At 45.8% G+C, this 15,424-nt stretch overlaps 1 protein-coding gene across 6 annotated transcripts in view; it reads left to right on the plus strand.

Moving 5' to 3' along the window:
• Positions 1 to 15,424, plus strand: part of dock3 (dedicator of cytokinesis 3) — a 414,918-nt gene that overhangs the window by 315,078 nt on the left and 84,416 nt on the right. For all 6 annotated transcript variants that reach the window (XM_071336834.1, XM_071336838.1, XM_071336835.1 and 3 more), the window contains 6 exons: positions 4,789 to 4,913; positions 6,069 to 6,231; positions 7,353 to 7,459; positions 10,757 to 10,928; positions 12,041 to 12,138; positions 12,260 to 12,343. In XM_071336834.1, the coding sequence (XP_071192935.1) occupies positions 4,789 to 4,913; positions 6,069 to 6,231; positions 7,353 to 7,459; positions 10,757 to 10,928; positions 12,041 to 12,138; positions 12,260 to 12,343 (749 nt within the window). The remainder of the gene's footprint in view (positions 1 to 4,788; positions 4,914 to 6,068; positions 6,232 to 7,352; positions 7,460 to 10,756; positions 10,929 to 12,040; positions 12,139 to 12,259; positions 12,344 to 15,424) is intronic.

A 15,424-nucleotide genomic window follows, 5' to 3' on the forward strand; every position in this document is an offset into this window, starting at 1 on the left:
CCGTACAGCCTAACACAGCACCTGGGTTTGACCCTCAGTCGATCACAACAGAACTCTACCCGTACAGCCTAGCACAGCGCCTGGGTTTGACCCTCAGTCGATCACAACAGAACTCTCTTAGCTAATCTGGGAAGTACTCACATCAACAGGGTGCTTCAGCAGCAACCGGGTCTAGCTAAATCAAATCAAATCGAATGTATTTATAAAGCACTTCTTACATCAGCTGATATCTCAAAGTGCTGTACAGAAACCCAGCCTAAAACCCTAAACAGCAAGCAATGCAGATGCAGAAGCACGGTGGCTAGGAAAAACTCCTTAGAAAAGGCCAGAACCTAGGACGAAAACCAGGCTATGAGGGGTGGCCAGTCCTCTTTTGGCGCTGCCGGGTGGCGATTATAACAGAACATTTCCAACATGTTCAAATGTTCATAGATGAACAGCAGGGTCAAATAATAATAATCACAGTGGTTATAGAGGGATGCAACAGGTCAGCACCTCAGGAGTAAATGTCAGTTGGCTTTTCATAGCCGATCATTCAGACTATCTCTACCGCTCCTGCTGTCTCTAGAAAGTTGACAACAGCAGGTGTGGGACAGGTAGCACGTCCGGTGAACAGGTCAGGGTTCCATAGCTGCAGGCAGAACAGTTGAAACTGGAGCAGCAGCACGGCCAGGTGGACTGGGGACAGCAAGGAGTCATCAGGCCAGGTAGTCCTGAGACATGGTCCTAGGGCTCAGGTCCTCCGAGAGAAAGAAAGACAAAAATAAAGAATTAGAGAGAGCATTCTTAAATTCACAGAGGACACCGGTTAAGACAGGAGAAATACTCCAGATATATTTTAATTTTTTTATTTATCCATTATTTTACCAGGTAAGTTGACTGAGAACACGTTCTCATTTGCAGCAACGACCTGGGGAATAGTTACAGGGGAGAGGAGGGGGATGAATGAGCCAATTGTAAACTGGGGAGTATTAGGTGACCGTGATGGTTGAGGGCCAGATTGGGAATTTAGCCAGGACACCGGGGTTTACACCCCTACTCTTACGATAAGTGCCATGGGATCTTTAATGACCTCATTAGGTCACCCGTTTAACGTCCCATCCGAAAGACGGCACCTTACACAGAGCAGTGTCCCCAATCACTGCCCTGGGGCATTGGGATCTTTGTTTAGACCAGAGGAAAGAGTGCCTCCTACTGGCCCTCCAACACCACTTCCAGCAGCATCTGGTCTCCCATCCAGGGACTGACCAGGACCAACCCTGCTTAGCTTCAGAAGCAAGCCAGCAGTGGTAACAGACTGACCCTAGCCCCCCGACACATAAACTACTGCAGCATAAATACTGGAGGCTGAGACAGGAGGGGTCGGGAGACACTGTGGCCCCGTCCGATGATACCCCCGGACAGGGCCAAACAGGCAGGATATAACCCCACCCACTTTGCCAAAGCACAGCCCCCACACCACTAGAGGAGTATAGCCCACAAAGATCTCCACCACGACACAACCCAAGGGTGGGCGCCAACCCAGACAGGAGGATCACGTCAGTGACACAACCCACTCAAGTGACGCACCCCTCCTAGGGACAGCATGGAAGAGCACCAGTAAGCCAGTGAATTAGCCCCAGTAATAGGGTTAGAGGCAGAGAATCCCAGTGGAGAGAGGGGAACCGGCCAGGCAGAGACAGCAAGGGCGGTTCGTTGCTCCAGAGCCTTTCCGTTCACCTTCACACTCCTGGGCCAGACTACACTCAATCATAGGACCTACTGAAGAGATGAGTCTTCAATAAAGACTTAAAAGTTGAGACCGAGTCTGCGTCTCTCACATGGGTAGCCAGACCATTCCATAAAAATGGAGCTCTATAGGAGAAAGTCCTGCCTCCAGCTGTTTGCTTAGAAATTCTAGGGACAGTTAGGAGGCCCGTGTCTTGTGACCGTAGCGTACACCTTGTTCCCCCTGTGTGTGTGTGTGTGTGTGTAATAGTGTGTTGGTGCGTGTATGTGAGTCACGGCTAGTTCCTGGGAGTTTAGCTTTATTAATGGAGTCCAATCTATTACGACCCCGATACCATCGATCCACAGTGTGATTACAGCCATATCTCATCACGTTGCTAAGATACAGGCTGAGTCGAGCTGCACGCCTAGCCTCTTGATACGTGAACCAGATTGTCTGTATTTCATATTCGACTAGCACATAAGTGGTATCAACACATGTTATCTTACTGTACCATCCCTGGCATACCTTGTCTGTCAGTCTGTCCTCATATTGTTATTTACAGCATTCACAATCGTCCATTCTTAAGGGTAATCTCTTCCGTACCGGGACTGTGGAGATTCATATTGAGATTGATATCATATATCTGTGTGTGTGTGTGTGTGTGTGTGTGTGTGTGTGTGTGTGTGTGTGTGTGTGTGTGTGAGTGTGTGAGTGTGTGTGTGTGTGTGTGTGTGTGTGTGTGTGTGTGTGTGAGTGAGTGTGTGTGAGAAAAACATATATATATATAGTGTTCAGTAGTCCATTTAATAAACACTACCCTGTTGGATAAACCCTCATACTGCCTGTGTCCAGATAACAGTGTTATGTGGCTGGCAGTGGAGCAGACAAATGGGTAAAGGTTGTCTCAGCCCATCACATTCATATAGTGTTTGAATGTGGGTTAGCAAAAGAAAGCAATCTTTTTCCCCAATACCTTTATATCTTGCGTTCTCTCTGCCTATTCTCCTGTGTTTACTTAACAGCCATATGGATGCTCTGTATTTGCTGGGAGGATACGGATATCTGTTGTATTTATTAATATTAAGCTATGAAATGATGTAGTGTTACTTTATTTAACCAGAAGGAACTTCAGTTGTGTCAAATAGGATACAGTTCTATAGTAAATATGCAGTATAAACAGCTTCTAGAGATACAGTTCTATAGTAAATATGCAGTATAAACAGCTTCTAGAGATACAGCTCTATAGTAAATATGCAGTATAAACAGCTTCTAGAGATACAGTTCTATAGTAAATATGCAGTATAAACAGCTTCTAGAGATACAGTTCTATAGTAAATATGCAGTATAAACAGCTTCTAGAGATACAGTTCTATAGTAAATATGCAGTATAAACAGCTTCTAGAGATACAGTTCTATAGTAAATATGCAGTATAACAGCTTCTAGAGATACAGTTCTATAGTAAATATGCAGTATAAAATGTTATAATATTAACGTAGTTAAACTATAGTAATATGTCTTCAATACATCACTAAATAATCAAAAAGGTTTTTCCTGTCACGGGTTGAGAATTCTTTTATGTAATTTATGTCTGTGATATAACCCACAAATCAAGACACACGGTTACTCTTACAGAAAATGATGGTTCATTGTTCCCCACTTCCAAGCTTTTTCATTATTCATGGTTAGTACCGTGCAAAACAGCAGGAAACTCAGGCTTCTTGAGACAACGCCGTATGCGTGCAGAATATTCAAATGAACTCATATATTCTCTGCCTCTGCTGCGGAGTTATGGAGAGTTCTTCTCTTAATATCTGCATGTTAGGATCCATAACATCATATTAAACAGCCTTGATTTTAAACTCACCTTATAGATTGACCTTTGAACTTTCATCTTAAACGTACTGTACGTTGTGTCTGGAATATCTTCATCTGAAACCATGACATGAGAAAAAATGTGAGCGTACCAGACGGCACTGGTCAATACTCTGGGGTAGGAAGGAGCAACACAGGTGTGTGTGTGTGTGTGTGTGTGTGTGTGTGTGTGTGTGTGTGTGTGTGTGTGTGTGTGTGTGTGTGTGTGTGTGTGTGTGTGTGTGTGTGTGTGTGTGTGTGTGTGTGTGTGTGTGTGTGTGTGTGGGCATACGTGTGTGTGTGTGTGCGCATGTCGGCATACGTGTGCGTGCGTGCGTGCGTGTGCGTGCGTGCGTGCGTGCGTGTGTGTGTGTGTGTGTGCGTGCGTGAGGGTGTGTGTGGGCAAACAGGTCAACAGTTATAGAAAGCATCAATAATGTGTTCAGGCATCTAGCAGCACATCCAGTGGGTGGTGGAGATAGGCCAGTTATCTGTGTGTTCACCCAGGGAAAAGGTCATGATTTGCAGGGAGGTGAAGGAGAGGGATGGGGCGCTGGGTGTAAACAGGGTTGGAGAGCCCTGACGTAGTGATAATACGGCTAGTAACAAGACTAACATGAGGTCATTAAATCAATTTTCAAATCAGATGTTATTGGTCACATGGTTAGCAGATGTTATTGGTCACATACACATGGTTAGCAGATGTTATTGGTCACATACACATGGTTAGCAGATGTTATTGGTCACATACACATGGTTAGCAGATGTTATTGGTCACATACACATGGTTAGCAGATGTTATTGGTCACATACACATGGTTAGCAGATGTTATTGGTCACATACACATGGTTAGCAGATGTTATTGGTCACATACACATGGTTAGCAGATGTTATTGGTCACATACACGTGGTTAGCAGATGTTATTGGTCACATACACATGGTTAGCAGATGTTATTGGTCACATACACATGGTTAGCAGATGTTAATGCGAGTGTAGCGAAATGCTTGTGCTTCTAGTTCGTGCAGTAATATCTAACAAGTAATCTAACAATTCCACAACAACTATTTAATACACACAAATCTAAGTAAATGGATGGAATAAGAATATGTACATATATAAATATATGGATGCGTGATGACCGAGCGGCATAGGCCAGACGCGACAGATGGTATAAGATACAGTATTATACATATTTGATTTTTCTGTTGTCTAATCTCCCCAGGTGACATCCGTAACGACCTGTACCTCACCTTGGAGAGAGGGGACTTTGAGAGGGGAGGAAAGAGTGTCCAGAAGAACATCGAGGTGTCCGTTTACGTCCTCTACGCAGACGGAGAGATACTCAAAGTAGGTTGTTTTTGTATCTCCCCCGACGACCGTAATATGTCAGATGACCCTACAAAATACGTTACATTTGTGTTGTGTATTTCATTTGCGATCAAGACTATGCATCCGTACGTTTTATTGTTCAGTTTAAAATATGTGTGAAAACAATTAAAATAATTATATGTGCTGGCTGTGTGTGTGCTTGCATGCTTACGTGTGTGTCTGTGATTATGGTGTATGTGTGTGTAATGACCTGCGTGTGTCTGTGATTGTAGTTTGTGTGTGTGTGTGTGTGTGTGTGTGTGTGTGTGTGTGTGTAATGACCTGTGTGTGTCTGTGATTGTAGTGTGTCTGTGTGTGTGTGTGTGTGTGTGTGTGTGTGTGTGTGTGTGTGTAATGACCTGTGTGTGTCTGTGATTGTAGTGTGTCTGTGTGTGTGTGTGTGTGTGTGTAATGACCTGTGTGTGTCTGTGATTATGGTGTGTGTGTGTGTGTGTGTGTGTGTGTGTAATGACCTGGATGTGTCTGTGATTGTAGTTTGTGTGTGTGTGTAATGACCTGTGTGTGTCTGTGATTGTGGTGTGGGTGTGTAATGACCTGTATGTGTCTGTGATTGTAGTTTGTGTGTGTGTAATGACCTGTGTGTGTCTGTGATTGTAGTGTGTAATGACATGTGTGTGTCTGTGATTGTGGTGTATGTGTGCGTAATGACCTGTGTGTGTCTGTGATTGTAGTGTGTGTGTGTGTGTGTGTGTGTGTGTGTGTGTGTGTGTGTGTGTGTGTGTGTGTGTGTGTGTGTGTGTGTGTGTGTGTGTGTGTGTGTGTGTGTGTGTGTGTGTGTGTGTGTGTGTGTGTGTGTGTGTGTGTAATGACCTGTATGTGTCTGTGATTGTAGTTTGTGTGTGTGTAATGACCTGTGTGTGTCTGTGATTGTGGTGTGGGTGTGTAATGACCTGTGTGTGTCTGTGATTGTAGTTTGTGTGTGTGTGTGTGTGTGTGTGTGTGTGTGTGTGTGTGTGTGTGTGTGTGTGTGTGTGTGTGTGTGTGTGTGTGTGTGTGTGTGTGTGTGTGTGTGTGTGTGTGTGTGTGTGTGTGTGTGTGTGTGTGAATGTGTATGTGTATGTGTGTGTGTGTGTGTGTGTGTGTGTAATGACCTGTGTGTATGTCTTCCTGTAGGACTGTATCAGCCTGGGCAGTGGTGAAGCCCACATCAGTGAACACCGCTCCTTCGTCCTCTACCACAACAACAGCCCCCGATGGAGCGAGGTGGTTAAACTGCCCATTCCCATAGACCGCTTCAGAGGATCACACCTGCGCTTCGAGTTCAGACACTGCTCCAGTGAGTACCGGTCTGGTCTAGAGATAATCAGTAATGTCATGATAATCGAGTGCTTGGCACTTGTGCGGAGACTTCGCTAGACTGGAAATCTCAATTTCTAACACGTATGAACACAGGAAGTTAATCACACAGCTGATCAAATTTGCGCGAAAATATTTTACTTCTGTGTTCTAGAGATTATACTGAAGACAACTCATTTGACAACTCCTGCTTGCTAGACCTTTCTAAAGCCAGCTACATAGTAAATGTTCAGCAACTCTTGAATATAGTGGAAGAGGTTAAACTTCAATATTGCTTCTTTCATCTGTGGGCCAGCCATTTGGGGTACATATGACACTTAGTGAGTGACTGTCTCCCTCTGTTCATCCTCTCTGTTCTTCCTCTCTGTTCATCCTCTCTGTTCTTCCTCTCTGTTCTTCCTCTCTGTTCATCCTCTCTGTTCATCCTCTCTGTTCATCCTCTCTGTTCATCCTCTCTGTTCTTCCTCTCTGTTCATCCTCTCTGTTCATCCTCTCTGTTCTTCCTCTCTGTTCTTCCTCTCTGTTCTTCCTCTATGTTCATCCTCTCTGTTCATCCTCTCTGTTCATCCCCTCTGTTCATCCTCTCTGTTCATCCTCTCTGTTCTTCATCTCTGTTCATCCTCTCTGTTCTTCCTCTCTGTTCTTCCTCTCTGTTCATCCTCTCTGTTCTTCCTCTCTGTTCTTCCTCTCTGTTCATGCTCTCTGTTCATCCTCTCTGTTCTTCCTCTCTGTTCTTCCTCTCTGTTCATGCTCTCTGTTCATCCTCTCTGTTCTTCCTCTCTGTTCATCCTCTCTGTTCTTCATCTCTGTTCATCCTCTCTGTTCTTCCTCTCTGTTCATGCTCTCTGTTCATCCTCTCTGTTCTTCCTCTCTGTTCTTCCTCTCTGTTCATGCTCTCTGTTCATCCTCTCTGTTCTTCCTCTCTGTTCTTCATCTCTGTTCATCCTCTCTGTTCTTCCTCTCTGTTCTTCCTCTCTGTTCATCCTCTCTGTTCTTCCTCTCTGTTCTTCCTCTCTGTTCATGCTCTCTGTTCATCCTCTCTGTTCTTCCTCTCTGTTCTTCCTCTCTGTTCATGCTCTCTGTTCATCCTCTTCTCCACAGCCAAAGACAAGGCGGAGAAGAAGCTGTTTGGCTTTGCCTTCACACCACTGATGAGAGAGGACGGGACAACGCTGTCAGACGAGAGTCACGAGCTCTATGTCTACAAGGTCAGCCTTCTTTCTGCCTCTTCTTTCCATGGTTGTTTTCCTCCTGTAGTGGTGATTCCTCCTGTAGTGGTGATTCCTCTTGTAGTGGTGATTCCCTATGTAGTGGTGATTCCTCCTGTAGTGGTGATTCCCTATGTAGTGGTGATTCCTCCTGTAGTGGTGATTCCTCCTGTAGTGGTGATTCCTCCTGTAGTGGTGATACCTCCTGTAGTGGTGATTCCTCCTGTAGTGGTGATTCCCTATGTAGTGGTGATTCCTCCTGTAGTGGTGATTCCTCCTGTAGTGGTGATTCCTCCTGTAGTGGGGATCCTCCTGTAGTGGTGATTCCTCCTGTAGTGGTGATTCCTCCTGTAGTGGTGATTCCTCCTGTAGTGGGGATCCTCCTGTAGTTGGGATCCTCCTGTAGTGGTGATTCCCTATGTAGTGGTGATTCCTCTTGTAGTGGTGATTCCCTATGTAGTGGTGATTCCTCCTGTAGTGGTGATCCTCCTGTAGTGGTTCTCCTCCTGTAGTGGGGATTCCACCTGTAGTGGTGATTCCCTATGTAGTGGGGTTCCTCTTGTAGTGGTGATTCCCTATGTAGTGGGGTTCCTCCTGTAGTGGTGATTCCCTATGTAGTGGTGATTCTTCCTGTAGTGGTGATTCCTCCTGTAGTGGTGATTCCTCCTGTAGTGGTGGTTCCTCCTGTAGTGGTGACTCCTCCTGTAGTGGTGAATCCTCCTGTAGTGGTGAATCCTCCTGTAGTGGTGATTCCTCCTGTAGTTGGTCTCCTCCTGTAGTTGTGATTCCTCCTGTAGTGGCGATTCCTCCTGGAGTGGTGATTCCTCCTGTAGTGGTTCTCCTCCTGTAGTGGGGATTCCACCTGTAGTGGTGATTCCCTATGTAGTGGGGTTCCTCCTGTAGTGGTGATTCCCTATTTAGTGGGGTTCCTCCTGTAGTGGTGATTCCCTATGTAGTGGTGATTCTTCCTGTAGTGGTGATTCCGCCTTTAGTGGTGGTTCCTCCTGTAGTGGTGACTCCTCCTGTAGTGGTGACTCCTCCTGTAGTGGGGATTCCTCCTGTAGTTGTGATTCCTCCTGTAGTGGTGATTCCTCATGTAGTGGCGATTCCTCCTGTAGTGGTTCTCCTCCTGTAGTGGGGATCCTCCTGTAGTGGTGATTCCCTATGTAGTGGTGATTCCTCCTGTAGTTGTGATTCCTCCTGTAGTGGTGATTCCTCATATAGTGGCGATTCCTCCTGTAGTGGTTCTCCTCCTGTAGTGGGGATCCTCCTGTAGTGGTGATTCCCTATGTAGTGGGGATCCTCCTGTAGTGGTGATTCCCTATGTAGTGGTGATTCCCTATGTAGTGGTGATTCCCTATGTAGTGGTGATTCCCTATGTAGTGGTGATTCCCTATGTAGTGGTGATTCCCTATGTAAAACCACTGGCACGGGAGAGAGCTGTTCATAACACGTCCACAAAAATCAGCTTTTGAAACATGACTATTTTTTGGGTGAATTTCCCATTTATTGTGCATGTAGCAAATATATAGCTCCAATACAGTTGAAGTCGGAAGTTTACATACACTTAGGTTGGAGACATTAAAACTTGTTTTTCAACCACTCCACAAATTTCTTGTTATCAAACTATAGTTTTGGCAAGTCTGTTAGGACATCTACTTTGTGCATGACACAAGTAATTTTTCCAACAATTGTTTACAGACAGATTATTTCACTTATAATTCACTGTATCACAATTCCAGTGGGTCAGAAGTTTACATACACTAAGTTGACTGTGCCTTTAAACAGCTTGGAAAATTCCAGAGAATGGCTTTAGAAGCTTCTGATAAACTAATTGACATCATTTGAGTCAATTGGAGGTGGACCTGTGGATGTATTTCAAGGCCTACCTTCAAACTCAGTGCCTCTTTGCTTGACATCATGGGAAAATCAGCCAAGACCTCAGAAAAAAAGGTGTAGACCTCCACAAGTCTGGTTCACCTTGAGAGCAATTTCCAAACGCCTGAAGGTACCACGTTCATCTGTACAAACAATAGTACGCAAGTATAAACACCATGGGACCACGCAGCCATCATACCGCTCAGGAAGGAGATGCGTTCTGTCTCCTGGAGTTGAACATACTTTGGTGCGAAAAGTGCAAATCAATCCCAGAACAACAGCAAAGGACCTTGTGAAGATAATGGAGGAAACAGGTACAAAAGTATCTATATCCACAGTAAAACGAGTCCTATATCGACATAACCTGAAAGGCCACTCAGCAAGGAAGAAGCCACTGCTCCAAAACCGCCATAAAAAAAGCCAGACTACGGTTTGCAACTGCACATGGGGACAAAGATTGTACTTTTTGGAGAAATGTCCTCTGGTCTGATGAAACAAAAATAGAACTGTTTGGCCATAATGACCATCGTTATGTTTGGAGGAAAAAGGGGGAGGCTTGCAAGCCGAAGAACACCATCCCAACCGTGAAGCACTGTATTGAAGCAACATCTAAAGACATCAGTCAGGAAGTTAAAGCTTGGTCGCAAATGGGTCTTCCAAATGGACAATGACCTTAAGCATACTTCCAAAGTTGTGGCAAAATGGCTTAAGGACAACAAAGTCAAGGTATTGGAGTGGCCATCACAAAGCCCTGACCTCAATCCCAAAGAAAAATTGTGGGCAGAACTGAAAAAGTGTGTGTGAGCAAGGAGGCCTACAAACCTGACTCAGTTACACCAGCTCTGTCAGGAGGAATGGGCCAGAATTCACCCAACTTATTGTGGGAAGCTTGTGGAAGGCTACCCAAAACGTTTGACCCAAGTTAAACAATTTAAAGGCAATGCTACCAAATACTAATTGAGTGTATGTAAACTTCTGACCCACTGGGAATGTGATGAAATAAATAAAAGCTGAAATAAATCATTCTCTCTACTATTATTCTGACATTTCACATTCTTAAAATAAATGTGGTGATCCTAACTGACCTAAGACAGGGAATTTTCAATCTCACCTGTGTTAACCCTTCCTGGTCACCTGTGCTAACCCTTCCTGGTCACCTGTGTTAACCCTTCCTGGTCACCTGTCCTAACCCTTCCTGGTCACCTGTGCTAACCCTTCCTGGTCACCTTTGCTAACCCTTCCTGGTCACAACAGCTCCTACTCCTCTCTTACAACCTAAAGTACTATGAACACTTGGAAATAAGTGCTATAAAGGTCTGTATGTACAAAGTTTGTTTGAGCGTAGTTTTGGCTGTTAAAGGAGGTAGGGTTCATCTGGCATGAACTCTGCAGTACCTCACATCCTTCTCTCCTCTCCAGTGTGATGAGAACGCTACGTTCAGTAACCATGCGTTGTACCTGGGTCTGCCCTGCTGTAAGGAGGACTTCAACGGCTGTCCCAACATTCCCTCCAGCCTCATCTTCCAACGCAGCACCAAGGAAACCCTCTGGATCTCCACACAGCTCTCCTCCACCAAGCTCACACAGAATGGTAGGTCTCTCCTCTCCTCCACCAAGCTCACACAGAATGGTAGGTCTCTTCTCTCCTCTCCTCTCCTCCACCAAGCTTACACAGAATGGTAGGTCTCTCCTCGTCTCTCCTCCACCAAGCTCACACAGAATGGTAGGTCTCTCCTCTCCTCTCCTCCACCAAGCTCACACAGAATGGTAGGTCTCTCCTCTCCTCCACCAAGCTTACACAGAATGGTAGGTCTCTTCTCTCCTCGTCTCTCCTCCACCAAGCTCACACAGAATGGTAGGTCTCTCCTCTCCTCTCCTCCACCAAGCTCACACAGAATGGTAGGTCTCTCCTCTCCTCCACCAAGCTCACACAGAATGGTAGGTCTCTCCTCTCTTCTCTCCTCCTCTCCTCTCTCCTCTTCTCCTCTCCCCTTCTCTCCTCTCCTCCACCAAGCTCACACAGAATGGTAGGTCTCTCCTTTCCTCTCCTCTCCTCTCCTGTCCTCTCCTCTCCTCTCCTGTCCTCTCCTCTCCTCTCCTCTCCTCTCCTCTCCTCTCCTCTCCTCTCCTCTCCTCTCCTCTCCTCTCCTCTCCTCTCCTCTCTTCTCTTCTCCTCCCCTCTCTCCTCTTCTCCTCTCCTCCTCCCCTCTCCTCTTCTCTTCTCTTATCCTCTCCTCTTCTCCTCCTCTCATCTCTCCTCTTCTCTCCTCTTCTCTTTTTTCCTCTCCCCTTTTCCTCTCCTCTCCCCTTCTCCTCTTCTCTCCTCTTATCTCCTCTCCCCTTCTCTCCTATTCTCTTATCTCCTCTCCCCTTCTCTCTTCTCCTCTCTTATAATCTCCTCTCTTCTCTTCTCCTCTCCTCTTTTCTCCTCTCTTCTCTTCTCTCTTTTCTCTTCTCTTCTCTCATCTCTCTCTCATCCTCTCCTCTCTTCACTCCTCTTCTCCTCTCCCCTTTTCCACTCCTCTCTTCTCCTCTTCTCTTCTACTCTCCCCTTCTCCTCTCCTCTCTTCGCTTCTCTTCTACTCTCCCCTTTTCCTCTCCTCTCTTCGATTCTCTTGTCCACTCCCATTCCCCACCAAGCTCACGTAGATTACTTGGCCATTGATCCTGATCTTGATTCCACTGCCATTATCTTGTTCCCAGTGGACCTGCTTGCGTTGTTGAAGTGGAAGGCCCACCCAGACAGAGTGATGGACATCCTGGGGCGCCTACGCCACGTCAGTGGAGAGGAGATTGTCAAGGTTAGACGCTTACTTTATAGGAAAAACAAATATACATTCTGAATAAATATGGTGCAACGCTCTGAGTTTAAAGGCCGTTCATATATTTAACATTTATCTTCATATCTTCATTATTTGACAGTTCCTCCAAGATATTTTGGACACCCTGTTTTCCATTCTGGATGACAACACTGACAAGTATGGTCCTCTGGTGTTTCAGTCACTGGTGAGAAACCTTCTGAGAATCTGTACTGTCTGTTTGTGTGTGTGTGCGTGTGTATATGTGTGTGTGTGTGCGTGCATGTGTGTGCGTGTGTGACGTGTGTGTGCGTGTGTGTGTGCGTGCATGTGTGTGCGTGTATGTGTGTGCGTGCATGTGCATGCATGTGTGTGTGCGTGCGTATGACACTAAATGCCCTTTTCTCCATTAGAGGTGTCCACCTCTTGCTGCAGTACTCTATGCAGCGTCTGCTTGTCATGTTCCCTCCTCAGTAATGAGGGATAGTGTGTCTGTGTTTTTTAGGCTGAGTCCCAAATGGCACCCTATATAGTGAAGTCTTGTCAAAAGTAGTACACTATTTAGGACTCTGTCTGGGCTGGCCCAGAGCCAGTGATTATTAGGAGCTCCCTCCCAGACAGCTGCCTGCTGCAGGGCCATATCTCAGGGGAGTGTTTAGACTAGCCCAGACTTCCTCACGACAGAGTCAAAGGACTTATCCCTCCCCTCTCCCCCCAGCCTCCCTTCTAGAGATATCTATCTGTTGTGTTGGGGATGCAGAGATGATAGGTGGTCAGACAGAGATGATAGGTGGTCAGACAGAGATGATAGGTGGTCAGACAGAGACGATAGGTGGTCAGACAGAGATGATAGGTGGTCAGACAGAGATGATAGGTGGTCAGACAGAGATGATAGATGGTCAGACGGAGATGATAGATGGTCAGACGGAGATGATAGATGGTCAGACAGAGATAATAGGTGGTCAGACAGAGATGATAGGTGGTCAGACAGAGATAATAGGTGGTCAGACAGAGATGAAAGGTGGTCAGACAGAGATGATGGGTGGTCAGACAGAGATGATAGATGGTCAGACAGAGACGATAGGTGGTCAGACAGAGATAATAGGTGGTCAGACAGAGATGATGGGTGGTCAGACAGAGACGATAGATGGTCAGACAGAGACGATAGGTGGTCAGACAGAGATAATAGGTGGTCAGACAGAGACGATAGGTGGTCAGACAGAGATGATAGATGGTCAGACAGAGATAATAGGTGGTCAGACAGAGACGATAGGTGGTCAGACAGAGATGATAGATGGTCAGACAGAGATGAAAGGTGGTCAGACAGAGATGATAGGTGGTCAGACAGAGATGATGGGTGGTCAGACAGAGATGATAGATGGTCAGACAGAGATGAAAGGTGGTCAGACAGAGATGATAGGTGGTCAGACAGAGATGATGGGTGGTCAGACAGAGATGATAGGTGGTCAGACAGAGATGAAAGGTGGTCAGACAGAGATAATAGGTGGTCAGACAGAGACGATAGATGGTCAGACAGAGATGAAAGGTGGTCAGACAGAGATGATAGGTGGTCAGACAGAGATGATAGATGGTCAGACAGAGATGATAGGTGGTCAGACAGAGATGATAGGTGGTCATCGGTCAGACAGAGATGATAGGTGGTCAGACAGAGATGATAGGTGGTCATCGGTCAGACAGAGATGATAGGTGGTCAGACAGAGATGATAGGTGGTCAGACAGAGATGATAGGTGGTCATCGGTCAGACAGAGATGATAGATGGTCAGACAGAGATGATAGGTGGTCAGACAGAGACGATAGGTGGTCAGACAGAGATGATAGGTGGTCAGAGAGAGACGATGTCTGGTCAGAGAGAGACGATGCCTGGTCAGAGAGAGACGATGTCTGGTCAGAGAGAGACGATGGCTGGTCGGACAGAGACGATGTCTGGTCAGACAGAGACGATAGGTGGTCAGACAGAGACGATAGGTGGTCAGACAGAGATGATAGGTGGTCAGAGAGAGACGATGTCTGGTCAGAGAGAGACGATGCCTGGTCAGAGAGAGACGATGTCTGGTCAGAGAGAGACGATGGCTGGTCGGACAGAGACGATGTCTGGTCAGACAGAGACGATGTCTGGTCAGACAGAGATGATAGAGCAGAGCCTGAAATGCTTCCCTATTCTCAGATACAGTGCAATCAGATAGTATTCAGACCCCTTCCCTTTTTCCACATTTTGTTACATTACAGCCTTATTCTAAAATGGATTAAATAAAAAATGTCCTCATCAATCTACACACAATACCCATAATGACATCACAATACCCCATAATGACATCACAATACCCCATAATGACAGAGGGAAAACAGATGTTTCTACATTTTTGCAATTGTATTAAAAACAAAAGACAGAAATACCTTATTTACATAACTATTCAAACATACGTATTCAAAACGAGACTCAAAATTGAACTCAGGTGCATCCTGTTTCCATATTTCTACTACTTGATTGGAGTTCACCTGTGGAAAATTCTATTGATTGGACATGATTTGGAAAGGTACACACCTGTCTATATAAGGTCCCACAGTTGACAGTGCATATCAGAGAAAAAACCAAGCCATAAGGTCGAATAAATTGTCTGTAGAGCTCAGAGACAGGATTGTGTCGAGGCCAAAAAATGTCTGCAGCATTGAAGGTCCCCAAGAACACAGTGGCCTCCATCATTCTTAGATGAAAGAAGTTTGTAACCACCAAGACTCTTCCTAGAGCTGGCCGCCCGGCTAAACTGAGCAATCGGGGAGAAGGGCCCTGACCGGGAGGTGACCAAGAACCCAATGGTCACTCTGACAGAGCTCCAGAGTTCCTCTGTGGAGATGGGAGAACCTTCCAGAAGGCCTTTATGGTAGAGTAGCCAGACGGAAGCCACTCCTCAGTAAAAGGCACATGACAGCCCGCTTGGAAATTGCCAAAAGGCACCTAAGGACTTTCCGATCATGAGAAACAAGATTCTCTGGTCTGATGAATTACATTTTTATTTTATTTAACCTTTATTTAATTAGGCAAGTCAGTTAAGAAAAAAATTCTTATTTACAATGACTGCCTAGAAACAGTGGGTTAACTGCCTTGTTCAGGGGCAGAACGACAGATTTGTACCTCGTCAGCTCGGGGATTCGATTTAGCAACCTTTCAGTTACTGGCCCAATGCTCTAACCACTAGGCTACCTGCTGGTTACTGGCCCAATGCTCTAACCACTAGGCTACCTGCTGGTTACTGGCCCAATGCTCTAACC

This window comes from Salvelinus alpinus, chromosome 12 (genome assembly GCF_045679555.1).
Source record: "Salvelinus alpinus chromosome 12, SLU_Salpinus.1, whole genome shotgun sequence".
Classification (NCBI taxonomy): domain Eukaryota; kingdom Metazoa; phylum Chordata; class Actinopteri; order Salmoniformes; family Salmonidae; genus Salvelinus; species Salvelinus alpinus.